At 36.3% G+C, this 21,721-nt stretch overlaps 1 protein-coding gene across 8 annotated transcripts in view; it reads left to right on the top strand.

The window, feature by feature from the left end:
* The window catches only part of UBR2 (ubiquitin protein ligase E3 component n-recognin 2), a 56,309-nt gene that overhangs the window by 11,089 nt on the left and 23,499 nt on the right, over window positions 1-21,721 (top strand). For 6 of the 8 annotated variants that reach the window (XR_010743284.1, XR_010743285.1, XR_010743286.1 and 3 more), the window contains exons 5-21: window positions 1,163-1,290; window positions 1,514-1,652; window positions 3,356-3,418; window positions 4,608-4,728; window positions 7,281-7,388; window positions 8,921-9,009; window positions 9,852-9,950; window positions 12,789-12,952; window positions 13,043-13,142; window positions 13,662-13,790; window positions 14,555-14,738; window positions 15,800-15,861; window positions 16,637-16,747; window positions 19,058-19,123; window positions 20,420-20,542; window positions 20,886-20,949; window positions 21,387-21,511. Coding sequence is in view for 5 of the 8 variants with exons in the window: in XM_066316116.1 (XP_066172213.1) it covers window positions 1,163-1,290; window positions 1,514-1,652; window positions 3,356-3,418; window positions 4,608-4,728; window positions 7,281-7,388; window positions 8,921-9,009; window positions 9,852-9,950; window positions 12,789-12,952; window positions 13,043-13,142; window positions 13,662-13,790; window positions 14,555-14,738; window positions 15,800-15,861; window positions 16,637-16,747; window positions 19,058-19,123; window positions 20,420-20,542; window positions 20,886-20,949; window positions 21,387-21,511 (1,875 nt within the window). In the remaining 3 variants the exon portion in view is untranslated. Of the gene's footprint in view, window positions 1-1,162; window positions 1,291-1,513; window positions 1,653-3,355; window positions 3,419-4,607; window positions 4,729-7,280; window positions 7,389-8,920; window positions 9,010-9,678; window positions 9,778-9,851; window positions 9,951-12,788; window positions 12,953-13,042; window positions 13,143-13,661; window positions 13,791-14,554; window positions 14,739-15,799; window positions 15,862-16,636; window positions 16,748-19,057; window positions 19,124-20,419; window positions 20,543-20,885; window positions 20,950-21,386; window positions 21,512-21,721 lie in introns of those variants that run through there. The other 2 variants (XM_066316115.1, XM_066316117.1) reach the window with 2 other exon arrangements.

The following is a 21,721-nucleotide window of genomic DNA, read 5'->3' as shown; positions in this document are numbered from 1 at the left end:
CCACTGTTAAATATTTTAATTGTCTAACAATTGCACATACATCAAAACATCAAATGATGAATTGAGTCACTGACCCAGTGTATAGTGTTTGTCCAGGTGACCTGCCAGGCCATGCAGTGTTCCCTTCCCAGGTTTGTAGAAGAGGAACTAATTGTTCTCTAAATTTTGATACAGTAAAAGAAAACTTCCTTAGGAGAAGAGGTTTATAATGATTTCTATTCACCATCCTTGAAATGGACTGGAGAGAAATGGCAGTGGTACCTGCACTGTCTTATTCAGAGCTGCCAGTGGTTCTCATTTGCTGCTCCAAAAAGTAGTCCATTTGACTTGGCAGACTGAGGCAGCTCTGCGCTTCCTCTCCCTCCACATTCCCATTCCCCCAGCTGCAGCAGCTCCATTCTGCTCTGGCACAGAGAGCAGGACAAGTTTGTAGAGGCTGCTGCAGTTGTCAAATGGAGAGCACAGAATGGGCACAAGTGGGTGCACAGCCCACAGATAAAAGGAGAGCAGCTCTCTGTGACCAAGACTGAGATGTGGACAGATGGTTATGGAGCACCTATTTACATCTCAGCAGTTAATTATTTATATACCACAGCATATAAGAGATGTGCATCATAAATCACGATGCCAGTGTGCTGCACGTTGTGTAAGCCTGGATAGATAAGACTTATGCCTTTTAATGCATGCTGCATATAAAGCAGGACAAGAGATGCATGGTCGTTTGTATTCTGCAGTTTACTAGTATTGATAAGTGGAACAAAAGATACAGGATTTGAAATTATAGTTTTGAAGGCATAGCAGAAGAAGCAGGTTTTAATACAGCTGAGGTTAAAGTTCTTCCAAAGAGCTATCTTTATAGGTGTGCAGGAGGGAGAACAAGGAGAATGAGAGTGGAAGAATGTGTGAAAATGTAAATGGATGATCAGAGCCAAGATAATATTCAGGTACTGAATGTTAGATTATAGCTTTGGTGACTGTCAGTGTAGAAGAGGAAGAAGAAAACAGGATGATTATTGACTCTGTTCCTTTCAACTGAAAAGTCATTTAAAGAAAGACATCATTAAAGATGCTTACATCATCTTTGATAAAGAGAGGTGCAAATTTGACAGTTTGTTTTGAATGACATTTAATTTCTCATTCGCTTTTTCTGTGTACTTTCCAGGATCCTCTTGTGCACTTACCAGAAGATATGGTAGCAAGAGCTTATAATATTTTTGCCATTACATTTAAATATGCAGTAGATATATTAACATGGGAAAAGGAAAATGAATTGCCTGGATTAGAAATGATGTAAGTATAGTATTTGTCTTCTAGCTTTTAAAGGCTTACAGATATTTACAGTTGCAAATGCAAGTTCTGATTTTAAGAATCTTTTCTGTCTTTCCTAAAATTGTCAGAAATATTTTGTATAAAATAATTGCATTAGATTTGTATTTCTCATATTTTTTCTTTTGCTCTTGCTTTTACTTTTAACATTGCTTTATATGACATAAATTCAATCCTTGCTTTGAAGTGGGAAGAGTGACACTTACTACTGCATGCTGTTTAATGATGAAGTCCATACCTATGAGCAAGTTATTTATACTCTTCAGAAGGCTGTCAACTGCACACAGAAGGAAGCCATTGGTTTTGCAACAACAGTAGATAGAGATGTAAGTGAATTAATTGTTAGAACTTTTAATTACCTTAACCTAATATTTGTTTTATGACTATGCTTACTTTAGTCTGTTTTCCAAAGCATGTAGTTAATGTGAGTCTGCGAGTCCTGTGTGTCATACAACCCTAAAGTACCTTAATACAAAATGTCTCAGTGCCTAAATACTTATTTGGCCAGTCCAAACCAGACCTCATGCTGAATATGCTTCAATGTAAATGTATTGTAGTATGTCTTGTAAGTGTAAATACCAAGGTGTTTCTCACTCTGCCAAGGACAGGCAGCAGCTTTGGCCCTTCCCTTACTGAACCAGGGAGCTGGCATTGAAAGAGCCGCTAAATAGGCTCCAAACATAGGAAATGCTTCTCAGAGTAACACCAGTTAAGTGTGAGAAATAAAATCCACAACTGACTGCTTTTGTTCTGGTGCTTGTGGGACTATTCATGGTTTGCAGTTTCTTTTTAAAATTTAATTTAATTTTCTTTTTCATAGTTCTCAGATTATACTGGCAAGAAGGGGTAAAAGCATTTAAGACAATTTTTAGGAGGAGCAGTGAGTTCAGAATCTCTATATGCTGAATATAATTGTAACTAGTATTTCAGTTTCAGAAGCACTCTGTCAGCCGTGTTTGTAGTGTGGCTCCTGTGCATTTTTTTAAAGAAAGTGATACTTCACTGGGTAACTGCACCTTGTTATTTTTGCAATGAACCTGTAAGCAATTGACATGAAAAATGAGTGTCTTTTTTCCTTGGCTTACTGACTGGTGACTTTTTTAGGGGGGGTGATGTGGGGAGGAAATCTTTTCCAAAGTGGCAATGGGAATATAATTTTGGGTAGTTAAAGTACTTCAAGGAAGTCAGTGGAGCAGGAAATAGAACCACTTCATGTTACTTAACACTGAACTAGATTTTGGTTTTGTGTTATCACTGCTCTATCTTTTGTGATACTGGTAACCAAAAGATTCACATCTGATCCCTGAATATGAGCTGACCTGAGCACATGCTGTGTATTGTGGGATACACTCAGATTTTTCCCTACTTTTGATCCCTTCTACTTCTAAATACATGCATGAATCCATGCATACATGAGCATGTATGTGAAAGAAATGAGAATGTTATGCCTGAAGCAGTGATTTGGCATCAGATCTAAAATACCAGTGAGTTTTCCTGTCTGCAGTACACTATAAATTCCATCAACTATCTATTTTGATATATGGATTGACAGTAAAGGAAGATTGAAAACCTTCCTTTTGGAATAAAACAAGTGCTTCAATTGTATATTTAAAAGACTAATTGACTTTAGTATCTGATTTTTAAAAGGCGCTGAAATACCTGAATTATCTTCAAGTTATATAAAAACTAATGAATAATGCCTTTGTACTAATGTTTTCAGTATTTTAATAAAATAAGTGTAGTTCTTTTCCTTGTTCATCTTAGGAACAATGTTATACACAGAAAATTTAATGTACCAAGTAACTGAATATATGATACAATTTTATCTTCTTTTAAAAAGTACGGGGTGCATTTAGGGAATCCAACTATCTAAATATATACAGTACTTAAAAAAGTGAAAATAGCATGAAAGGCAGAGTAGTTAGCATGCATCTGAAGCTTTTACTGTGATTTTATACTAATGTGAAACACAGAATTGGGACTTCTTGTTTAGGAGTTGGTGGTGATGTTCATCTGTCTGAATTTGCAGGGCCGTAGGTCTGTTCGATACGGAGACTTCCAATATTGTGACCAGGCCAAATCAGTGATAGTGGTAAGTAATGGTGGTAAGGGGTAATATCTACTTACTTGCCTCACCTTAAGCAAACAAGGCTTTGCTACCCAGTTTATGATACTGTTATCATAATGACTCATGTTTTAATGATACAAAGTGTTGGAGATACTATTTACAATACGGTAGAGATATCAAAATACTGGTTTATGTTTTTTTGTTGTTGGTCTTTTGTTGGTTTTTTTCCCTTCTATGGCCCGCCTGACAACTAAAATAATTTTCCAAAAAGAAGTTTGTAGACATTTTTTTCCTTCTTGAAATAGAATTACATGTTAGTTCAGATCAGTGAAGTTAAATTATTATAGATTTTCTCCTATAGTGTGAAGTTGCTTGTGTTTTTCACAGCAACAGTTATGGAAATTATTACTGATTGAATCCAAGCGTGAAAGTGCAAATATATTTGTTTTACATCTATTCATTCATATATGTATATGTATTAATATCTATATATTGCAAGATTCTTCCATGTAAACGTGTGAGAATAAGGTTTTCTGTTAATTTTTTTGTTAACTGCTGCAGTGCAGTACTTAATCACATGCAATAAAGAGTTTATGTATGATATTGCAACCATTAAAAACAAAAAAAATACTGCAACTAGAGTACTGTTCTTTAACTATTTAAGGTATTTTGAAAGCATTAGCATATTTTTAAGGATAATGTTGTGCAATATTTTTAACTTGCTGCCCGTGCAGGGAATAAATGGCATTTATGTGTAACATCTAACTATTATACTTTCTAATATATAGGTGAGGTTAAATTATTTCTTGTTTCAACTCTGTGTATTTAATTTGTGTTTTTGAAAATAGTTTATGGACAGTCAGTTTCCATGATGGGCTGCTGTGTCACTTGCCTGTCATGTTGGGAGGGACAAATATGCAAGGATTGCTTATCAGTAAAATGCAGCAGATCAGTGTGAGCATTGATAACAGACCAAGAGTAGAAAATGGATTGACCTAAATATGCTGATATTGCATAATGAGGTCCTTCAAATATTAATAGGAAAACAAAGTTCAGACTTTTTTAGGCTTGCTATGTAGGTGTTAGTAATTAGAATATGTATTAATATTATAAATTGTCAAAATTAATCACAGGAACGCTGCATTTCTGAATAGAAGTATGTGCCAGTCCTCACTTAAATATGCATTGCCTCCTTTTTCCTTTTCTTTTTAAGAGAAATACCAGTCGTCAGACAAAGCCACTGAAAGTGCAAGTTATGCATTCATCTATTGTTGCCCATCAGAGCTTTGGTCTGAAGCTTCTAACTTGGCTTGGCAGTGTTATTGGATATTCAGGTGGGCAAAATTGACCTTTTTGAGATAAGTTAGAGAATATTTGTGAGAGGAGCTGATTTTCTGAAGCAATTTTGTCTACTTATTTCAGATATGTAATGTGTAAAGCAAAGCTATTAATAACTTGTCAGACTTCATTCTATTTTCTCTTACTGGAGTGCTGTTCTGAATTCTAACTTGCATGTGAAAGTGCTACCAGTAGCACTTACGTAGTCTTTTCTGTTTAGTTGCTGTTGAACAGAAGCCAAGACTTGCTGTCAAATGCAGTATGCCAAAAAGTTATTTTTTCAGTCCCTACTTCTTTTTAAATGAATGCAGTAAGCTGAAAATAACCTGTCTGATTAGATAAAACAAAATTATTCAGAACTAATTTGATGAATGATGATGCAAGTGATTGCTTCAGATTTTTTGCTAAGTAGAACAGAGAAAATACAAGGAATTGGAGGGTTTTGGTAAGTATAAAAGCTGACAAAGTCTTAATCAGATTTTTTGAAAGAGCTTTCTTCAAAGGAATCAAGATGCACAGTATCAGATTTTATGGGAATGCTCGATTTTTGTTTTGACTTGGTTCTCTATTTGTCCTGGTAAATCATAAGATTGTGAAGATTGAGGGTATGAGGAGAAATAAAAGGAAAAGTGATAATCTGCTGATATGGAGAGATGTAGATACAGACCCCCTGAAATTTGTATTTTTTTCATCTGGAAATGTTAGCAAAAAGTATTAGCAAAGCATGCTCAGCTGTCATATTGCACATATGTTCTGCATAGTTGCAACATTTTTCAGAGACTATATGTTTTACTAGACTGATGGTTGGAAAATTAGCCATCACATGCACAGGGTCTTTATAGCATGTTCTCATTTTTTAAATGTAAGTAGTTTATGTTTAAGCTTTAAAGATAAATAAATCAAACTTTTGAGCAAAACTTACAGTTTTGCTGTAGCAGTTTGTTCAACTGTTTGCCAGTGTTGCTGGTGAACAGTAGGTATTAATAGAAAGGAGTTATGAAGATAGTTTCTTTCTGTGATAAATTTCCCTTTCAGTGAAACATGTAGGCAGGCACTGTCTTTCTCATTTTCAGCCCAGTCTTGTGCCATGTCATTTGTGCCAGGTGCCACAGTCGTTACTTTTCAGCACTAAATGATGGCTGCAAAAAATTAACTTGAATATGTCAGGGGTGTCTCAAGTTACAGGAGAAAGCACTGAATTTTGTTTGAGTTGTGTGTGTAGTGTTTCTGGAGTTCTGAGGAGTTCAGGTCATTAAATGCTGAGTTCTTTATGCTTCAGAAGGGCAAAAGGCATGTTTGATTGTAAACAGCACACATACATTTTGTGATCACTGTGCTCATTCGCTTGAACTGTCTTCCAGGTCTTGGGATGCAGTCTTGTACTCTGATTCTGGTTTTTAACAAACACACACAAAAACCTAAATTCTGCTCAATCTTTTAAACATGTTTGTCCATTACCAGTCATCTGTAATGTGGGGTAATAGAGTTGCACTGCTTGGGTGGTTACACTGAAATGTCCCTCAACAAAGGCTATAAATGACAGGTGGAGGGGTCTTCTGCTGTGTTAGATTGGATGGTTGCTGTCAATGAAATGACATATACTTGTCACTGAAAAAGAAAAAACCTTGCTATGGAACTTCCCTCAGAAGTTTGACCACTACATCCTTCCCAGCAAATGTCACTTAAGGAATAAGTGTCTGTTTGACAATTGTTGACCAATGCAGTAGTTTCCATTAATTTGGTGTCCTTTCTAACAGTAGTTGGAACTGAACTCTGCAAGGCAAAAAAGGAATATCCCCAAACTGCGGTAGGGGTTCTCCCGAGTGTATATTACTGCACCATGGTGCACACGATGGAGTGTACACAGCCCTAAGCTGCTGCCCACTCTGTCTGAGGAGCTGGGATGCCAAGCAGGGTGTGGAAATAAGGGCTTTGTAAGTCCCATAGTTCTCAGGGAATATGCATTACTTGCAAAGGAAAGCCAGGTTGAACATTCTAAATAGGATTGTGTCTGGGTTGTGCTCTGTTTCAGATGCAAGCATATAATAACTTACATGTTCATATAATTCAAGTTACTGCTTCTTTCCATTAGAAAGAAAATGCACAGAAGCATTGAAAAGATAGCAACTCCTAAGTGAAAGCAAACAGCTCCTACATGAATATATGACTGATTCAATACATTAATTATATTTTCCTTTTCATAGGCGTCTAATCAGGAAAACTAAAACCTAGGAAATTAGTCTGCTGTATAAACTGTTATTTTAGTAAGCCATTTTTAAGGAAGCACATTTTTATTTGATAACTTTAAATCAAGTCATGGCATTTGGCAATTTTCACTATGTTCCTAATGTTCCTTAAGGCTGGCATGAAATTTGCAAAGTATGAAATATCTGTGTTTATATCAGCAAAATAGGAGTGTTGTTATTGAGTTGTCATGGAAAAGAGGGCAGTGTGAGGACTTTCGTGTTGTATGAAAATTTCAGGGTGTCAAAATAACACACGTTTGTGTTTGAGCTGTAACTAACTTGTACCATTTCTCCCCATTTAGATGGCCTTCGTCGAATATTGTGTCAGGTTGGTTTGCAAGAAGGGCCAGATGGTGAAAATTCTTCTCTTGTAGATAAGCTGATGCTGTATGATTCTAAACTGTGGAAAGGTGAGTTTTCTCAAAGTTCAGGGAAATGCTAGAGAGTGCTATGCCTAGGTTTTCCTTTTACTGTATTTGCTAATGTTTGATCATTTTTACTGTGGTGTATTATGGATATTTTTGCCTAATTTGTTACAATCTCTCCCTTTACGATATACTCCCAAGTGTATTTAAGACAAGAACATACAGAGACTGTTTGGAGATGGGGTTGGTTTTAGGTCTAATTTTTCAACATGGTCTGAAATTAAAACTGTTTTGAGTATGCAAATGATAGTGATAGTTAATGGAAATAGAGTAAACAATAGAGAAATTGGGAGTTTTGTATGCTTTATAGGATCTCAACATCCATTTCATATCTACCAAAATGCCTGTTTTTCAGGAGTGAGGCAGAGTCTTTCTGCTTTGACTTGTGTTTGTGTTCATGAGGTATTCTTAAGTGTTCTGAGAATATTCAGTGAAAATTACAGTTCTGTTGTTTTAGAGCTCTCGAAACTTTGAAAGGCTGTTTGAAGTAATGGAATTAGCTAGAAAAGTTGTAATTTTGAGTAAAGGGAGGTAGTTAATTTCTATTCCCTCATTGATTCCATTCCATATGATCAAATCATATCTTATTTGATACCCTGAAAGGGTGTGTAAGGCCAGGTGTAAGAAAGAGAAGTGCAAAGAACAGGTAGGGAATGATGCAATATGTCTGCCTGGGGAACATCTTGGAGTACCAATAAAATAAATAAGAAGTAAGATGGAAAGTGTATGTACTATGGAGAAAATTATTATTTTAGGTTTTGTTTATCTAATACCTTTATCTTGAGAATGAGGTCCTGGAACTGCAAATTTTGTAATCTGGAAGGTATTGCTTTTGTGAAACATTAAATTTTTAATACAGGTTTTGTTAGGATAATGTCTTTCATATAAGCAAGGAGTAACTTTTACATTTCTATTTTAATATCAATATTTCTCTACTTTTTCTTGTATTCCATAGTTCCTCTCCACTGAGGAAGTAGAGTCATGGTTTTGACTTAAAAGTGACCTACAGAAGAAATTATGCATATGTGTACTTGCTTCCAAGCTACATAGAGATGAATATCATTTGTATTGATAACACTTTCTGTGAGACTGTCCAGACAGACTAGAAATTCAAAGATAGCTTAGCTGATTATTTTATGGAGATGTTCACAACTAGGAAAATTTGTTTCAGTTCCCAAGACTTTTCATAATAGTGGTCTCTTCCTTTCTAAATCCCCTGTTTATCCTGAGGAGGAACAGAGTTCTGTTCTTGTTTTGCTGACTTCCCTTATATTTGATGAACCCTTATACATTCCCATTCAACAGTGTTATCTTGTACAGGAGTAATAAATAATGCCTCTTGAAGCATTTGGTTTTATTATTCTTCTTTATCCTTTGCTACCACCTGACAGACTTAATCAAAGCACTACTCTGAAATGTACATTTACCTCATCCTGTAGAATTTTACTTTTCTAAATGTTTCCATAATATGTTGATAGAAAACAGTGACATGATATTTCATTCATTTTTCTTGACAGGGGCTAGAAATGTGTATCATCAGTTATTCATGAGCAGTCTTCTTATGGATTTGAAATACAAGAAACTTTTTGCTATCCGCTTTGCAAGGGTGAGTATCGTTTTTACAAAGAGTCATTAAATGCTAAAACTATCTAGTGAAGAGAGTCTAGTTAGCATACAGTGATTTAAATGAACTGTTACCTCTTTTTTTTTTTTTCCATTTTTATGGAAGTGAAAACCTGAAATGAAATGCTGGAATTTTTATTTTACTCTTCAGTATATTAGTTATAATGGCATCTCATCTCCTGGGAAGGAAATGGCCTTTCAGACGCTCCAGAACTAAAGCAGTTCAGATGTTTTTGTCTTCACCATCAGCTATGCAGGCTATCAGTTCTTAAGGGCTAATCGCTGCTCATTGTTGAGGTGTAAGCTGTTAAAGGACTGCTCAGAAATAGTGCTGAAATGCAGTTATGCTGATTAGTATTCCTGCAGTAACTGGTATTTGAAATGCTTTAAATCAGCACTGCAGACTTCTGCTCACTCTGCTGCAGACTCTTGCATAGAAAATAAAATACTAGCCTTTATTGTGAAAATGAGAGTGAGTAGATCTCCCATGTGAGCAGATTAAGTTGTCATATTCTTTGTACAAAATACCCGTATAATAATCCGTTAGAGTTACTCTTCCCTTTTTCATGGCATTAAAGTTTCCCAGAGCAGACATTTAAGTTAAAAAATCAGGTCAGTGTGGATTAGAGGTGAATTTCCCCTTGTTGTTTAGAATTACCGGCAGTTGCAGAGAGATTATATGGAGGATGATCACGAACGGGCAGTATCGGTGGCTGCTCTGTCTGTCCAACTCTTCACTGTACCTACTCTGGTGAGTAGTGCCTGTCTTTCTTTTAAAAACTGATAGTTGGCACTCCTTGCCTTTTTTTGCCTCCTTCTTAATAGAACTATGAGCGATTGCAGAGTGATTTTATGAAAGATGACCACGACAGAGAGTTCTCAATTGCTGACCTCTCGATACAGATATTCACAGTGCCTTCTCTTGTAAGTACTAAAAGACCAAAAAAGGAAATCTTTATTTGTTAAAAGCCTCTCAAGGTTCATAACTCAAGGCTTCAGATTTCTTTAACATTACTGTGGAAATGCAGAACAGTCAGACTGTTTGCATACATTGCTATGGGTTTAGAAGTTAAAGCATTCAACATGGGGAAGTTTCAGTCTGGCTTCCCAGAGTGGGCTGGGTATTTCTGATTTTTCTTTTTACATTTTTCTCTTACTTTTTTTTTAGCAAGGTGCTTTCATATTTATTTAGAGATACATGCACATAACATTTAAATTCCTCATCATACTAAGCCACATTTACTGTTTATAGAAATCTATATTATGGTTTGCATATCATGGTTTCAGAGCACCATTCTGGTGCAGTTTTATGAGTGATCCACTTTATGTGCACTTTCCAATCAACAAAAGTGCAAGCAAGAATTGTCTCATGATAGTCCCTGCTTCCTTTGGTACTTTGAGTCCCAACATAGTGCCTTCTTTTAGATCTCCAGTTAACTTTTGCTTTTCATGCTATGAGCACTGACTTCTCCATGTGAGCTCACTAAATCTCCTGGTCTTTCACCAGCTTGTTTGGAAAACTTTTTTTTTTTTGTTCCAGTCTCCATTTTAGTCTGTCTTTGCTTGTATTGTGAACTAGGCAAATTAAAATTTGGAGCTGTTCAGAAATAAAAGTCTGATTTTCATACAATTCATACAGAATTATTTAAGAAATGAATGCTTCTGAATCCTCCCAAATTTAATAAGCTTCATTGAACTCTTAAATTCAATAGTAGCATGGCAGTCACAATACTGAGGAAACTTCTTCAGTTTCCTAGAGATGGATGTTATTCATGGGAATTCAACAGAAACTCAGGATTTTGTTCCCATGGTTCAGGACAATATTGTATTGCCTCTTAATTTTGATGCTTTCAATAAGAATGTGTTGTGGTTTGGAAGTAAAATGAGTGAGAGGCTCCAAGTCAGAAATACAATTTAATGATAAGAAAAGGAAAAAAAAGATAAAATAAAGGCAATAATACAAAGGGACGGCTGACAGAGTCAGAATACAACCTGAACAGGGTGATAGAAGCAGTCCAGGTGAGGTGGTCTTCTTGAAGTAGTGATCACATAGATAAGGTCTGGTAGTTCTGGTCCTCTGTAAATCCAGTGGGTGAGCACTGCTTCTACTGTCCCAAATCCCAGCTTATATCCAGGTGAGAATGCTTGGCTCCTCCCCCTGGGCGGGGCATCTCACAATGGGATGAGGAGTCATCCAGGAGGTCTTTGATGGCCCATTAAAGAGAGATAGCTCCTGGAGGGAGTTATCTGTGAGTCATGGGCAAGGCATTGATTGGCCAGTAACAGAAGGCACCCGAGAGGGAGGGGGGCCTGGGAAGAGCACTGCTCCAACAATTGGATTCATCAGTTCATGAAGATGGTGATAGAATACATTCTATACTACAACCCAGGACAGAATGTTGCCAATATTCAGACTTACAGTTAGACTTAACCAACTAATACTGTTCAGATGGTTATGGTTTTCTTTCCCTTTGGCAGATGGGGTGGTACAATATGTGTATCAATACATATTTTTTTTAAAAAGTAATTTCAAACGTTTCCCAGGGCAGAGTAATTGCAGTGCCCCTTTTATATGTGTTCTATTTTAAAAGCATGCAAAAAAAGCAAAGCAAATGCATTTTGACTGTTGTGCAGAATGATAAAATAGATTGATCACATCAAAGTAATTATGATAAGCTTCTATCATATGAACTAAGTATTATTTTTAATATATTTAGGGCTATTCATTCTTAACTAAATGAGTAAGTTAAAGAATTTAAACCACCCAGCCATCCTTCAGTAACATTTTCAAACTGATCTTAGTAATTTAAGAGTTTGATCTCTCAACGAACTGCGTTTTTTTGTTTTGAGGGTGGATGGGCAACTCTGTTGGTGATGATTTTTTGGGGGGAGAATGTTAATCGTTAGATTCTTCTCCCCCACTGCAGTAGCATTTTAGAAAGTATTTTGGATTATCATTAGCAGCTGTGGAACCTGGAAACTCTAGTCAAGAGCCACAATGTCATGGTGGTAGATCAGAGTGGCCAGTCTTGTTGAGTTTACTAGCCAGATCCAAGGACTGCAAGGCTCCTCCCATTGAGCCTGGAGAACCAAGAGTGGGGGAGTTGTGGAAGAGTTCATGAGTAGGAGCTGGCAGTAACTTAGTGCCCCATCCTCTGTTGTGAGAATGGCTTAGGTTAGGCTAGGTGATGAAGACAATCTTTGTCAGACTTTGCTGATTTGTTTCATACAACACATGGATATATGCATTAGACCTTGAGGGAAATGAGAGGTTATTTAATGAAATTTCTGTGTGGAAATTGTGTGCGCAGTTCCTTACTGGTTCGGAAGAGGCTCTGCTCACCACTGCTCTTGACAGTTTGTAAACAGAAAATAGAAGAGCTGTCACTCCCCTAAGGGGCTCAAACCATCTGAGAGGAGGCAACACATACTTAAAGGGAGCTACAAGTTAATTGTAAGACACTTAATAATGCGTCTTGTGCCATAATTACATAGGTTAGCAGGAGCCTTACCATAGACAGACTTCTGTATGGAAAGGATCTGAAAAAAGAAATCTGGCTTATGATAATTTTTTACTAGATTCCTTTTTTTTGTCTTCTGTGATTCTGTGAAAAGAGTGCTTTTCAGTGTTCTGTTCTAATTATTGATGTTAATATTTTGGATTAAAAAAAATAATGTATTTTATAAACTTCATAGTGCAGTGTAAAAATCTTGTTAGTTGTGTCTGTTAATTACAGCAAATTTCAATGTACTTTGGAATAGGCTCGAATGCTAATAACAGAAGAGAATCTCATGACCACTATCATCAAAACTTTCATGGACCACTTAAGGCACCGTGACATCCAAGGCAGGTTTCAGTTTGAACGTTACACTGCTCTGCAGGCTTTCAAATTCAGGCGTGTCCAGAGCCTTATTTTGGATCTCAAGTAAGTATACTATATGCTGATTTGAGAAACTGAGGAGTTTAAAAAAGAATAAATCTAGAATGAACACTTGTATTTTTCTGATCTCCTCAGGTACGTGTTGATAAGTAAGCCAACGGAGTGGTCAGATGACTTGCGACGCAAGTTCCTGGAGGGTTTTGATGCCTTCTTAGAATTACTCAAATGTATGCAGGTATGTAAATCTGTGAATTACAAAATTTGGCGAAATTTCAGCAGGAAATTAGCGATTATGATGTCAAAATAGAAGAAGTTTGATCTACTCTTCATTTTAGAACTTCAGTGCCGAATGACTTTTGGAGCCACTGCATTTTCCTAAAACATTTTGCCTCACTTTTAAAAATTTTGCTGTAGAGAACAATAAAAATTAAGAGCAGTTCAAAACAAGAAATGTAATTTGGGCTGTATTTTTGCACTTGTAGAGACAGACAAGACAATTAATTCTGTGAGCAAAATCTGGTTCATCTTAAGTGTCTGTCAGCAGAGTTGCTCCTTGTGTTGAGGAATAAATTGTTCCTGACGCACAAATAGATCTCTTGTGGTTTCGTTCTCTTTCATTCCCCCAAGGGTCTTTTTACCTGTTGCAGCAGCAATATGTTTATAAGGATACCTAACCACTGTCTCACACCTCTGCTACTGCTGCTAGTGTATTTCAGTGATACATTGTTGAAATGTATAATTCTTCTTGTTCTAGGGCATGGATCCAATAACCCGTCAAGTAGGACAACACATTGAAATGGAACCAGAGTGGGAAGCAGCATTTACACTACAGATGAAATTAACGCTTGTTATTTCAATGATGCAGGACTGGTGTGCATTAGATGTAAGGATTAATTCCTTCTGAATTGTTTTTCTGTGTGAAGAAGGATAAAACTCAAATATTAATACATGTAAAAATTGACCTAAACTTCACCATAAGCCAGGGACATCTTCTATGAGCAGATGCAAACCTTTTCTGTATTTGAACACAAGTGTCGCTTGTACTGACCAATTCATAAGAATGTGGCCAAGCCTTTTACAAATAATGCAGTGAGTTTTGTCACACATCTGAAGATTGTGATTATCACAACACTATCAGGTTATAATTCTCAAAGAGGAGGGAATGGAGGAGTAGGCCCTGGATCTACCAAATACTGCTTGATTTTAAATAATGTTTTTGCTCTGTAAGTGTTTCAAGTTTCAGGATTTCAGAACTTGAGCATGGTAAAATATGGCTGTGGAATAAGTGATCCTGGAATACCTGAACATTCAGGCTGGCTTTAATCTGTTATTGGTAGTTAATATGCAGGTTTTACTGGCCTAGCATGATTATCCCTCAGAAAGTTACCATCATGTCAGTTACAAAAAACCTCCAAACCTAAGCAACATCCTAGTGGGTATTTTTCTAGTCAGACATACCAGTATGAATTTTGCAGTTTGTGCTCTGCTTCATTTGACTCTTTTGTTGGATTCCTTATCTTAATTTTGCAGGACAGTTGTTAAAGGTAAAAATCACAAACCCTTTGGGGGTTTTTTTACATTGTCTGTATTATTTTCAAGAGCTGTGATTTTTTTCATAATCTCTGTAAACTGCAATCTTTTTTTTAGGAAAAAGTATTGATTGAAGCTTACAAGAAATGCCTGACTGTGTTGATGCAGTGTCATAGTGGGTTTACTGATGGAGAGCAGCCTATTGTCCTCAGTATGTGTGGGCATTCAGTTGAGACCATCAGATACTGCGTTTCTCAGGAAAAAGTTAGCATTCATCTCCCAGTTTCTCGTTTACTTGCAGGTATGAACAGTTGAAAAATATTTCAGAAAATGAGAAATGTTCTATAGATGTGATTTGTGTTTGTGTGTACATGAAGACACACACAAGCATTGTTTAAGGCCTGAATAGGGTGAATTTTGGCCATTTCCCAGTTTGGTAGCTTCTAGGCCAGATGTTCTCAAGCACCAGAGAACTTGTTATCATTCAGGCTGGGGGAGATTGTCTCATGACTCTGGATTTGTATTATAGGCAGCTACTGCTGCTTTTGCCACTTGAGTGATGCAAAAGAGCTGCGACAGAATATGGACTGTGGTTGGCTGTTTTGGAATATGTTTAACTGTCAGATTGAATAGACTAATCAACATTCTGTTAGAGAACAGATTTATCAAACAGATGTGTCACCAGAAAATTGAGCTGTGCCTTTCTCTTCATAATGTGTCTATCTTGTTCAGCAGTTGTGTTGAAAAAAGCTTTGTGAATTTTAGTTTACAGAATCAGAAAGAACGTGATAAAAATAAATTCACAAATAACAAAGTGAAAAAGGTAATTCTTAGGTAAAGTGCCATGCAGCTCAGTATCAAATAGCTTTGAATATTTGAATCATTGAGCAAAGTCCTTGTAACTTCAAAAAGAAAGCAAACCAGAAAATCTTCATGTGTTTTATAGGGGCCTTATTCTAGTTCCTGAGGTATTTTTATAAACCCCGCCAAGGACTGAGAAAAGGGAACAGGTGTCTGCTGTTGATTGTTTGTCCTGACAGACCAAGGACTCTTGGCTCTCACTGTGGAGACATGACAAAGTCAAAAAAAAAAAAAAAAAAGGCAAAAATCTCACTTGTAGTTCAAGATTTATACAGTTACAATGGGAAAACTTCAGTTATCTTAGAATGTAACATGCAATTCTTTGTGACATGTTTCTTCAGGAAATAGCTGTGTAGCTCCAAGGTGATAAATTTGCAGACCTGTAGCTGTATCCTCCAGACAATGGTCCAAGAGTAAATTAGATGACCTTTTTTGTCCTCTTTGAATTACATAAAATATTGTATGTAATATTCTGGATGGGTTTTTCTTGTCTTTATGTAGGCTTGCATGTTTTGCTGAGTAAAACTGAAGTGGCATATAAGTTTCCAGAGCTGCTGCCCCTGGTATGTAATTAAATGTAGTATATTCATTAAATATAATTAATGCTAAATGTGAAATTGGTCAGGTAAGTGTAGGATATTATTAAATAAACCAAAGGACCTTTGTACTATGAATTCTACTCAGAGAGAATATCTTGTATACATAAAATTACCTCTTAAAAGATTAATATCCAGATCTTCATGGGCATAGACTATCAGTATTGCTCACTAAAGTAACAAAGACTCAGGTTGCATAACCTCCTTTCTGTAGTAGGAACTGCTTTTAGAAACCCCAGTCAGGATCTGATTCCTTCTCCTTGAGCTGGGTTCTAATTTTCTTCCCCAGCTGTTTCTTGCTTTCTGCCTGTTCTTACTCATAGGCTATTTCTTTAAGGAGTAGTCAAAAAATGTAAAATAAAAGAGGATAAAACCTAACTGGGAGAAGAAATCTCAGTGTCTTTGGAAAGATCTAGTACTTCACCTTTGAATGAAGGAAATGAAGTTACAGTGTTATTAAATTGCTGGTGTTGATGTTTTAAAATATGAAAGCTGCTGTCTTTAGGAATAAACTAAAGCCCTGGTGCAGTTGTTGTGTGGAGCAAAGACAGAATGTAAGAGTGATTAACAATGAATGATTTGAAAGATTGTGAATAGGCTCATTTAACTTCTGTGCTGGATTTGTTTGTCTTTTGTAGTGCCCAAATATTTTAATGATTACAAATATCATCCTCCTTCATTTCAGTCCCATTTTCTTTTATTTTCTCTATATACATCAAAATATTGCATTTTCTTACTGCAGAGTGAACTTAGCCCTCCTATGCTAATAGAGCATCCTCTACGATGCCTGGTCCTATGTGCCCAAGTGCATGCAGGGATGTGGAGAAGGAATGGTTTCTCTCTTGTTAATCAGGTAAGTGCACAGGAGCTGTAGAATCACTCTTTCCTGATAACTCCCTCAGAGTAATTTCACAGAATCACAGAACCAGTTAGGTTGAACAAGACCTCTGAGATCATCGAGTCCAACCCTTGGCCAAACACCACCTTGTGAACTAGACCACAGCACTAAGGGCCGTGTCCAGTCAGCTCTTGAACACCTCCAGGGACAGTGACTCCAACACCTCCCTGGGCAGTCCTTTTCAATTTTTTACAACCCTTTCCATGAAGAAATTCTTCCTGATGTTGAACCTGAACCTCCCCTGACACAACCTGAGGCTGTGTTCTTTTGTCCTGTTGCTGGTTGCCTTGAAGAACCTCCATGTATTTCTTGAAGTGAAGGGGCCACAACTGGACTCAAGGTGGGACCCTCACCAGTGCTGAGTATGGAGGAAGCTCTTGGTCTTTCAGACCTCAAAACCTTCTTTTCCTGTATGGATTTGAAATTTTACTTATGTTAGTCTTATGGAAGGCAATATGAAGTAGGCGTTTTTATCAGCATTGGCATAATTTGAGTATTTTTGCTTTTAAACTAGTTTTTGATTTTTTAGTCAGAGATTGCTTTTTTGTTTCAGGACTGCTGCAGTAGCCACTGAACTTAGTGCTCAGTGTGTAGAGTTTTAGAGTTTTAACCCCATTAATGCAGTTAATGACTCCTAGCTTATTTGCTATGTACTGAGCAGCAACAGTTGGAAGTGTAGAATTAGGTCTGCACATCTGTGGTAATGCATTCATCACCTCCACATAAAACTGTCTCAGATACAAAAATATGCAGCATTATGGTATCATGGCTATTTATATTTAAAAAGTAATTGAAATTCGAAGACCCCTCAGAAGCATTAGAAGCAGTGTAGAACAAGTGTATTTTGGCTTTTAGCTCTTAAACTTCTGGAGACTGACTCCTTTTATCTCTAAACATATGTTCTCAGTGTTTGTATAAATTAGGTGTTTCAAGCATAACAGCTATAAAATGGGTACTGTGGTGTCAGTACCACCCACCAGGGTGGTTGTCTCAAGTGGTTTTCTCAGCAAGACTTAGATTACAACAGGAATAGAGTTTAATTCTGTGAGGTGTTAACTTGATTTATTTGCAGGAAAATTCCTTCAGTCCCATCAACCCTCATCTCCATTAGATAACTGCAATATATATTTACTAGGAGACTGAATTAAATTGCTCAAATATATTATATTCTGACACTTCTTGACTCTTGAAGGATCTTCATAAGGCAGTGTCATTACAGCAAAAAGAGCTCTAGTTATGTACAATTATAGCATATATACATAGTGCCCATGGTGCTGTAGTCACATATCAAATCTGGAATTTCAGCATAGCTTTTGGTCGTGAAATATGTCCCTGCGTTATTTTCCCCTGGTTGTCGGGATCTTGAAGTTCAGAGCTTGGTTTAGTTGAGATAATGTAACTCCCACAGTCTGCAAGTCCTTTCTCTGTACTTTGGCTGTGAGGAGAGCTCGTGTTCAGCCAGCTCCTTTTGGATCTTTCCCAGATAATAGGAATGGGCATCTATATCTGTGGATTATTAGGATAGGGAAGAAAGGGAAGGCATGCCTAGCTGTCTTCATGGAATTCTGGTGGAGATGGTGTGTGTCTAGAGGAGACTTGGGCAACCTGAAATTTATTTCCAGGCCTAGGCAGAACCTTGTCAGCCATATTTATTTTTCCTTGATTGTGGTAGAATCAAACCTTCCAACCTCTCAGTGTCATGCAGTGGTTGTGGTGTTGCTGCTGCTGGCTCAGTCCTGTTGAATTCCTTCCTGGGATGGTTTGGGTTAAGTATAGCTTTCAGAATATTAACATTTTGCTGACTCTGGCAATTCCTGAAAGATGGTATCTCAAATGATTAAAGAGCAATTCATGGAGAGAAGAAAAAACATTTCTCCAACTTCGAGGGCTTTCTCTGCTGTGAATTTCAAACAGTTAATTGCTAAACAAATATATTAAAACATAAGCTAAAGAGGTCAAAAAGATCTTTGCTTGTAATTTAATGCAATCCAGACATTGCATCACTACAACCCAGCCAGCAACTATGCTTGTCTTGTGCTTTATAAAAAGCTTTTTGCATGCAGATATAATTGTATAATTTTTTCAAATTGCAGCTTAGTTTTTTGGTTTTGAACACAGTATAGCAAGGTTTATTTTTTACAGAGGTAAAAGAATTGTAGATGAAATATATTAATATATCTGTTAATGATTTTGGTGTGGTGTTTTGTTTTTTTTTTTTTTTTTTTTTTTTTTTTTTGTTTTGTTTTGTTTTGTTTTTTTTTTCAGATTTATTACTATCATAATGTGAAGTGCAGGAGGGAGATGTTTGACAAGGACATAGTAATGCTTCAGGTAACCATGTATACTAGTTTGCATTTTTTCAAGTATTTTCAGGATGTCTTTATGTTTACTTTTATCTTAATCAGAAGCTTTTTAAGGAAAAAAAGCATATTTTTTGTGGAAGGACTTCAATTTTCTTGTTTTATCTACATAATTATGGAATAATTTTTAAGGGAAATAACTATTGTTGTAATGCTTGTTTTTTTAACAACAGTTTGAAAAGTGCAGCATTTTCTGTTTAGTGTATATATGCCACATCTTCAAGAATGTAATATTTAACTAATGGATTGTGCTGTACTGGCAGTTGCAGGATCTGCCTGTTGTCAGAAATGTATGCAGTGAATGTGTTGATGTTTTTGTTTTTCCCCTTCAGAAGAGTTTTGTAGATGTGACAGTCTGTTTTGCTCTGTCATCGATGCAATGCTTCTCCATTGAGAGCAATACAGTATAAAATTTCACAGCTTGGGGTACATAGCTCACCTGGACAGCAAAATATTTCCTCAGAAAATCCCTCAAATCTTGCCTAGAGTTAGCAATACCCAATAGGATAAGCCTGCCCCAAGTTACTTCTGCTTTCAGACTTATTTCTGTGAGAGTTGATCTGCCACTGATTTTTAATTAATATTTTCAGCTGCCCATTTCAATAGATATCCTATAGCTTCCTTAGAAATTATTCTGTTTTAAAGATGGTCCCATTAGCAATTGTAAACTAACAACAAATATTTGTAATTGGCAAGCTTAGATACCTTGTTTAATAAACAGAAAAAACTTTAGCCAGTAGTTTTCAGAAACGGAAATCTCTGAAAGTCAATGTTTGTTCTGCATTGAAACTTTAGTATTTTTCTATCTAAGAAGGTTTAGGAAGCTTTGCTGTACAATCTTCAGCCTTTTCTTTAGAGGATTGGAATTTGTTGTTAAAATCTTCAGTGGCATATACTAAGAAGAAAAACTATAAACCAGCAGGAACAAAATTTTAGAGATAAATACAGCCAAACAAAAATCTTTCACTGAAGTTTGTTTAGACTGCTTAAAATAGAAGGAGTAACTCTGAATATTTTGCATGATACCCTTAAAAGGGCATCAGAAATTCTTGATAAAGCATAGGATTCGGCTTGTCACATGGGCTTACAGTTTTGTTTTTGGTGTCCTAAGAGAGTAAACTTAAATATTAAGCCTTCATTCATAGGATTGAGAGAGGGATTAATTTTATAAAGAATATACTGTGAACATCATATATAAATATGCAAACATACTATGATAACACCCAGTCTGTTTTTTCTTTATAATCTTTTTTTTTTTCTTTAATAGACAGGTGTGTCTATGATGGATCCAAATCACTTCCTGATGATAATGCTGAGTCGCTTTGAGCTCTATCAGATATTTAGTACTCCAGACTATGGCAAAAGATTTAGCACAGAGAACACTAACAAGGTATGTTATGCACTACTGCAGTAGAAAATCTTCAGTTTTGTTTTTCAAAGTGTATCAGATGCTGTTGTACTGAGACAGAGCTATTTCTTGATAAAAAAGCAAAACCTATTCTATTTTATTTATCTGGCCAGTTTGAAGTATGCATAAATGTTTTTACCTGTCAAACTGGTAAATGTCGGAAAATGTTGCATAATTTTTCCATTTATGACTGTGTTTCAGCATAGCTCAGTTTGGGAGTACTAAGGGTGAAAACAGACAATGTTTCAAATCACTGAAGAAGTATTTTCAGCATATGGAATATTTATTGGAAAATGTAAATTTTTTTTTTATTGTTTTACTTCAGGATGTTGTTCAACAAAATAACACTCTTATAGAAGAGATGCTATACCTCATTATAATGATTGTTGGTAAGTTCAGAATATATTTAATTAACTTTTAAAAATTTAAACTCTTTAATAGTCTGCACAATTTTTTATTGCTTTCTCAGGTTCAGTCCTGTTGTGAACTTCCTGGAGATCTGACTCCTTTCCTAGGAGAAAAGCCTAGGAGAAAGTAGCTTAGATCAGTGTAATGAATTTTTGAGCACTGGTGGGTGAACACAAAATTTCAGAAGGCTCCTTATTTTCTAGCCTTTAATTTAGAGGAAAAGATAAAAAAAAAAGTTTAAAATGAAAATAACCATTTCAAAATTAAAAAAAAAACAACACAAAACAACAACAACAACAACAACAACAACAAAAAAAAACCCACCAAAAAAAAAAAAAAAAAAAAAAACCCAAAAAAACCCCCCAAAAAACCCCAAAAAACAAAAAAATTTTAAAAACCTTGTATTTTATTTTTACAGGTGAAAGGTTCAGCCCTGGCATAGGACAGGTCAATGCAACAGATGAAATCAAGCGAGAGATCATCCATCAGCTGAGCATCAGGCCAATGGCTCACAGTGAATTGGTAAAGGCACTCCCTGAAGATGTAAGTAACTGGGTGTGGAGGGGGAAACCAGCTTCCACTTTATGAGGCTGATTGCTGAAAAATTGTCTTATGTAAGTTCATGTCACTTAATGTGGAATGAGAGCAGCATGATTATGCTAAGAGCAAGGTTAGCATGAGTACAGGTTAATAGTTCTTGTGGCAAGAGTAGGAAAGAGGCAAAGAAGGAACAAGATATGAAAGAGGCAGGAA

The sequence above is a fragment of the Sylvia atricapilla genome, chromosome 3 (genome assembly GCF_009819655.1).
Source record: "Sylvia atricapilla isolate bSylAtr1 chromosome 3, bSylAtr1.pri, whole genome shotgun sequence".
NCBI classification, from domain to species: domain Eukaryota; kingdom Metazoa; phylum Chordata; class Aves; order Passeriformes; family Sylviidae; genus Sylvia; species Sylvia atricapilla.
This window is presented reverse-complemented; position numbering and strand designations above follow the sequence as displayed.